At 39.9% G+C, this 6978-nt stretch overlaps 1 protein-coding gene across 1 annotated transcript in view; it reads left to right on the forward strand.

Moving 5' to 3' along the window:
- NDNF (neuron derived neurotrophic factor) overlaps window positions 1-3035 on the forward strand; it is a 42478-nt gene extending 39443 nt beyond the window's left edge. Inside the window, exon 4 of the mRNA XM_069104884.1 lies at window positions 1004-3035. Within this exon, the coding sequence (XP_068960985.1) occupies window positions 1004-2400 (1397 nt within the window). The 3' untranslated portion in view covers window positions 2401-3035. The remainder of the gene's footprint in view (window positions 1-1003) is intronic.
- Window positions 3036-6978: the final 3943 nt, after the last annotated feature.

A 6978-nucleotide genomic window follows, 5' to 3' on the forward strand; every position in this document is an offset into this window, starting at 1 on the left:
CTTCCTTCCTTCTCTTTCTTTCTTTCTTTCTTTCTTTCTTTCTCTCTTTCTTTCTTTCTTTCTTTCTTTCTTTCTTTCTTTCTTTCTTTCTTTCTTTCTTTCTTTCTTTCTTTCTTTCTTTCTTTCTTTCTTTCTTTCTTTCTTTCTTTCTTTCTTTCTTTCTTTCTCTCTTTCTTTCTTCCTCCCTTCCTTCCTTCCTTCCTTCCTTCCTTCCTTCCTTCCTTCCTTCCTTTCTTTCTTTCTTTCTTTCTTTCTTATAGAGCACTGGGTTTGGAATCAGGAAGAGTCATCCTCAGGAGTTCAAATCTGGACTCAGACACTTACTATGTGACCCTGGGCCAAGTCTCTTAACCCTGTTTGCCTCAGTTAATCATCTGTAAAATGAGCTGGAGAAGGAAATGACAAACCACTCTAGTATCTCTGCCATGAAAACCCCAAAATGGGGTCATTAAGAATCAGGGATGACTGACAAAACAACACCTATTGATTAATTATCGATCTTAATGAATAAAATGTTTTTCATTAAAAAAAGAGACATAACCAAACCATAACTTCAAGTCTTTGTTTCTTTTCTTCATCAGTTCTTTATGGAGCCTTTCACATAGAAACTGATACACGTATCAGGTGTCAATGTAAAAATATTCTTAAATCACAGGCCATACAAAAAAAAGGATGTGGTGGCCTGCAAGTTATAATTTGTCAGCGTTTGGCATAAGTCATTGGAGTTTAGACCTGGAAAGGTGTGATAAGGATCATTTTGTTCAATTCACTTTATTTTGAACAGCAGGAAATTGAGTCAAGTAAAAGTTAAGTGACTTGGGTCAAATTCACTGAGGCCCTACGTGCTGGAGCTGGGGTCTATACCCAAGTTCATTGTGCTAGGCTCCAGCTATTTTTTCCATAAATTTGCCTTTCTGTTAGCTACTATGAACAATTTATCTTGTCCTGTAAGAGGCATGAGAAAGCCTGCCTTTTAAAACATGTCTCTGCTTGTGTTTTCCAGGTGAGCCAGAGCCATTGGAACAGCAGAAGCAGCAGATAATTAACGAGGATGGCACCGAGTTATTCTCCTACAAAGGAAATGATGTGGAATATTTTGTGTCTTCAAGTTCGCCATCTGGCTTATACCAATTGGAGCTCCTCTCCACTGAGAAGGATACCCATTTTAAAGTCTATGCCACCACTACGCCAGAGTCTGACCAGCCCTACCCTGAGTTGCCCTATGACCCACGAGTAGACGTTACCTCTCTGGGACACACCACGGTGACTTTGGTATGGAAACCCAGCCCCACGGCCTCACTGCTCAAACAGCCCATTCAGTATTGTGTGGTCATCAACAGAGAGCACAATTTCAAGAGTCTCTGTGCCGTGGAGGCCAAGATGACGGCTGATGATGCTTTTATGATGGCACCCAAGCCTGGCCTAGATTTCAGCCCATTTGACTTTGCCCATTTTGGATTTCCTTCAGAAAATGGTCCTGGCAGGGAGCGGGGCTTCTCAGGCAAGCCAGTTCCCAAGCTGGGGCGGCATATGTACTCCAAGACCAAAGTGGACATTCAGAAGATCTGCATTGGGAACAAGAATATCTATACAGTGTCTGACCTGAAGCCTGACACACAGTATTATTTTGATGTGTTTGTGGTCAAACTGCCCAGCAACACAAGCACTGCTTATATTGGCACCTTTGCCAGAACCAAAGAGGAAGCCAAGCAGAAGACAGTGGACCTCAAAGACGGGAAAGTCACGGATGTGTTCATCAAGAGAAAAGGCACCAAGTTTCTCCGGTTTGCTCCCGTCTCATCCCATCAAAAAGTCACCTTCTTTGTCCACTCCTGCCTGGACATTATTCAGATCCAAGTCAGGAGAGATGGGAAACTTCTTTTGTCCCAGAATGTCGAAGGCGTCCATCAATTTCAGCTTCGGGGGAAACCGAAAGCCAAGTATCTCGTTAAACTGAAGGGGAACAAGAAGGGGGCCTCCATGCTGAAGATCCTGGCGACCACCCGGCTCCACAAGCAGTCATTCCCCTCCCTCCCTGAAGACACAAGGATCAAGGCCTTTGACAAGCTCCGGACATGTTCTTCAGCCACAGTGGCCTGGTTGGGCACTCAGGAAAGAAACAAGTTTTGCATCTATAGAAAGGAAGTGGATGACAGCTACAATGAAAACCAAAAGAAAAGAGAACAGAACCAGTGCCTAGGGCCAGAAACAAGAAAGAAGTCAGAGAAGGTTCTCTGTAAGTATTTCCACAGCCAAAACTTACAGAAGGCAGTGACCACTGAAACAATTAAAGGCCTCCAACCCGGCCGATCTTACCTTATTGATGTTTATGTCATTGGGCACGGAGGGCACTCGGTGAAATATCTGAGTAAAGTCGTGAAAACAAGGAAATTCTGCTAGTGACTTGGCATCAAGAAATAAACTTTGGGGAAGTCAAGGTGAACAGTACCCTACTTTCTGTGTAAACGATGGACTATCACACAGCTGAGGGAAGTTGTGGTCCGTATTTGTACTGTGTAAGAAAAGATATCAACTTGTATATTTATGTTTACCTATGCCATTGTCATATGGGACTGGGCCAGGTGCTCCTGGATGGCATCTGGAAGAGATGTATTACTGGGTGGTCCAGCTCCCCACTGGACTCTGGGTTTACATCAACAGCTGTAGGAAACATGGAAAGAGTCTTCTGCCATCCTTTGCTCTCACACTGCATGAACTGCTTCTAAGTTATCTTATTACTTCAAACTCTGAAAGATGTTGTTCATAGGCACACACACACAAATGCTCTCTGTAGATCCTAGGCTGTCTGTAAATTATTTTATAAAGTCTCGTTTTAAATGTCAGTGTTTTTATGATTGTAAACTATTAAATTCTTGCCATGTCTAATTACCAACCTAATATCAGCCTGTACTCTGGTAGCTTTCATTACGATTCCAAATTCCTGTCTGGTTGAGTTGGATGTTTAAATGCTGTACCATGTACAAAGCTGACATATCTTATATTCCTGTACATAAAATTAAAAATCTTAGATTATATATCATTCCTCTCATTGTTTTCTCGGCAGGAGAAACAGCCTCCTGGTGGAATGTGATTTCTTTTCTGGCCTTTTCTGTATTGTGGCACCTAAAACCACTTTTCCTTTTAGTTAAGAAGGCATGTTAAATCTCCCTTAAGTTATGGATGCATTAACGAAAGCTGTTAAGATGTGTAATTTGACATTGAACAGAAGCCAGCTGCTGTGGAAGTTGAGAACTCTTCCAAATAATTGTTAAAAGGACCAGACCTGTCAGCCAGACACTGTAGCTCAATAAACATTAAACAAATATGGCTCAGGACCTAAAATGGATCCCGTCCTAAACATCTGTCTTTAAGGACAACATATGGGTATCCAAAGGGGTTTCCATTTGCTTAATTAAAGATTAGCAAAGGGATTATTTTGATTTCTGGATAAAACATTTCAGTCACTTCCAATTGAGCCTGTGCTAAATAATGGAAACGTAGTAATCATTATTACTTTTATTTTTCCATAGCATTGTATTGTAGTTCTGGAATGCCTTTTCTGAAGATAGATTAGGATTAGGGCAATTTTTAGACCCTTGCAATAGAGAAAGAACATTCTGGAATCACACAGTTGATCCCCACATATATAATATATGTATATATACTTATATGTATATATACATATATATATGTCTTACTAGACTGGGAGTTAATAATGGACATTAATATGGGGCATTAATTTGGGGCAGTTAGGTGGCATAGCAGATAAAGTGCTTGGCCCAGAATGAAAAAAAAGATTCATCTTTCAGAGTTCAGATATGACATCAGAAACATCCTAGCTGTGTGGCTCTGGGCAAGTCATTTAACCCTGTTTGCCTCAGTTTCCTTGTCTGTAAAATGAACTACAGAAGGAAATGGCAAACCCCTCCTGTATCTTTTCCAAGAAAACCCCAAATAGGATCACAAAGAATTGGATGTGACTGAAAAAGGACTCAACAACACAGCATTAATTTAGTACTTTAAAATTATAAAAGCACTTTGCAAATATTATTTCATTTGAGCTTCACAATAACCCTGGGAAGTAAGGGCTATTATTATCTCCATTTTACAGATGAGGAAAGTGAAGAAGACAGAAGGAAGTGGCTTAGCCAGGGTCACACAGTTAGGAAGTTTCTTAAGCTGAATTTGAACTCAGTTATTTCTAACTCCAGGTTCAGTACTCTCTCTGGACCTGTGCCACCTAGCTGTGAAACCTAGGGTTCCAGCCTCAGTCCTGGCATTAGCTAACTGTGTGACTGTAAAAAAGTCTTTCAATCTCTGGGACTCAATTTCCTTCTCTGTAAAATGAAGTTGTTAATCTAGATAACTTTTAAGGTCTCTCCCAATTATAATATTGTTTGGTTTTAAATGCTGAATCACTGTCATCTCTTTAAATGATTATTTGTAATAGTACAATCACTCCCCTAGCCTAATATTTTCCCTGTGGTAGAGTATCCGGTAGAGTGCAGGTCATGGATGGTAGAGTGGGTGTCTTATGGTACCTTCAGGTGCCATACTATATGGTGTAGAGAGAATCTTACAGTGCCTTCAGGTTTGGTCCCCACCTACATACATTATGATCGGAGAGATAGTAAATTCAAGATAGCTGACTGTTGGTGCTTGCCCAAGATAAGAAAAAAAATCTAACCCCCCCACCCCGCCCCAAAACCCATTTACCACTTTCATTCAAAGGAAGCAAAGTAGTGGAAGAATGGGAAAGACGTTGGCCTTCACAATTCAAACAAAACAAAACAAAGCATTGATTTTAAATCTGGGCTCTGTTATGTCTTAGCTATAAAACTTTGATTGAGCAACAATCTATTAAAGCCCTACTATGTGCAAAACATTTTTCCTAGGGGTGAAGAGGAAAAAAAAGGGCCCTTTTTCTCAAGGGACTTCATTGTTTGGGGGCCATGTAAGGTTGAAGGCTTTACATTTTTTATTCTAACAGGAGACATTGAAAAGTCTTGAGTAAGGAAATGATGGGGTCAAATGTATCTTTTAGTAATATCGATTCCTTCACTTCAGATTTACTGCACTATAATATCAGGGTAATGGCACTGGAACTCCCTACAGTCTTACAAGATTATTATGAACCGAATAATTATTAAAAAGTTGTTGAACACTGTCCACCAAAACAATAGTGACTTTAGAGAGACATTGTGAACAAATCTAGACATATTTCCCAAAGGAAATAAAGCATCTCAACAAAGATAGCTTTTCCTAAAGATACTCTTTGGAAAATAACAATGACAACAAATTAGGAGGATTTGATGTATTTTATAAGTAAATAGGACCTGGGTTATCTGGCTTTGACACTAAACCCAACATGGGGTCAGAAAGAGTTGGCTATGACTGAAATAACTGAACAACAATCTATACCAAAAGTCTGTATTTCTGCCAATGTCATACCTCATAATGCGAATAAGAGAGCCATGATTGGCTTCACTTTCAATAAGTTCTATTCTAGTGACAAGTTTGAAGTACTTGGTGCCTTTGGAAATGAACCTTTTGAATTAGAATGCTATTGGGGCAGAGCTACTGAAATAGATAAACACAAAAGAAATTATTTGGGAAAGATTAATCTTAATGCCTTAATCCTTTCATTGTCTCCCTACCTCACACTGAAGCGCAGAGGAAAGAAAACTGGCTTTGGAATCAGATGACCTGATCTTCATTCCTACCTTTGGAACTCTGTATCACTGGGGAAGTCACTTAATTTTAAAGCCCAGTTTCTTTACTTGTAAAATGTGAGAATCAGACTAGATGACCCAAGAGAACCATTCCAGTTCTAGATACATGATCCAAACTCTTCCACTTTGCCCTAGGATCCTTTCCTAGGGGTAATAAACTTTTTGAGAATCAGACCTTCCCCCCCCCCCCCATCTGAACTTATGGCCCTATCATCTCCTGGGAATGGAATAACCTCTTGTTCCCTGAGTTCTAGCCCATGCTCTACTACTAACTAGTCTTGAGATGCCCAGGAAGTGCAGTGATCAACCCAAAGTCATTTTTCTCTCTTGTAAAATGAAGGGGTTGGCCATGAAGACCATGTTCCCTTCCGGTTCCCAAATTGTAGAATTCTAAATCCTAGGAACACCAAATGTGGAAGACTTGATTCCAGCTAATTACTCTATATGTAGATAATTTAACTCTAAGAATTTTCTCAGAAACAAGCCATGTCCATAAAAGTCAGAATTTTACATTGGCTATCACATTGTTGTATAGCGACATACATTAGTAGTAATGATGATAAGAATTCACATGTATAAAATCACTCACAACTTGCAAAACATTTTATATACCATTTGTCTTTTGATCTTCATACCAACTCTGAGTGATACTGAATGAGTGCATGGATGGATGAATGGAAAAATGAATGAATGAACAAAACATTTATTAAGCATTTGGTACACTTTAAACACTATTCTAAGTGTTTTAATTATAAAAGTAAAAACAAGGTCTGACTTCAAGTAGTTTACATTTTAATGGGGGGAACACAAAGAATAGGGAAGAACATTTTGGTGTGGAAAAAAAAGGGATGGTGAATGGGGTCAAAGGTGCTGGCACAGGAAAAATGTCATAGTTGTTTGATTATTGTTCCTGGTTCCAGAACTGGGTGCTGTTCATTCTTCATTTTGGTGAGGACCAATGACATTATGGGGTCATGTATTGACTTGTACATGAATTGGATTTAAGTGAGGTAGTGTTGCACAAAGACCTCACTCTCCCAGAGTCATTGAAGTTTAGTGGCAAGACAAAAATCAGGACAACTGGAGATGGCCCAGGATGCATCTTTGATGCCTGGCCAAGCTCTAAGCACTCCACAATGCCTGCTTCAGTCTCATTCATGACCAATGGAACAAATTGGTGTAATCTGCCCATTCCACCAAAGGGGAAGTCTTCACAGGTTTGGGATAGACATCCTCCTACCTTACT

This window comes from Petaurus breviceps, unplaced genomic scaffold, assembly GCF_028583685.1.
Source record: "Petaurus breviceps papuanus isolate PSGF00001 unplaced genomic scaffold, PetGlider_PUasm1.0 689, whole genome shotgun sequence".
In the NCBI taxonomy this organism is placed as follows: domain Eukaryota; kingdom Metazoa; phylum Chordata; class Mammalia; order Diprotodontia; family Petauridae; genus Petaurus; species Petaurus breviceps.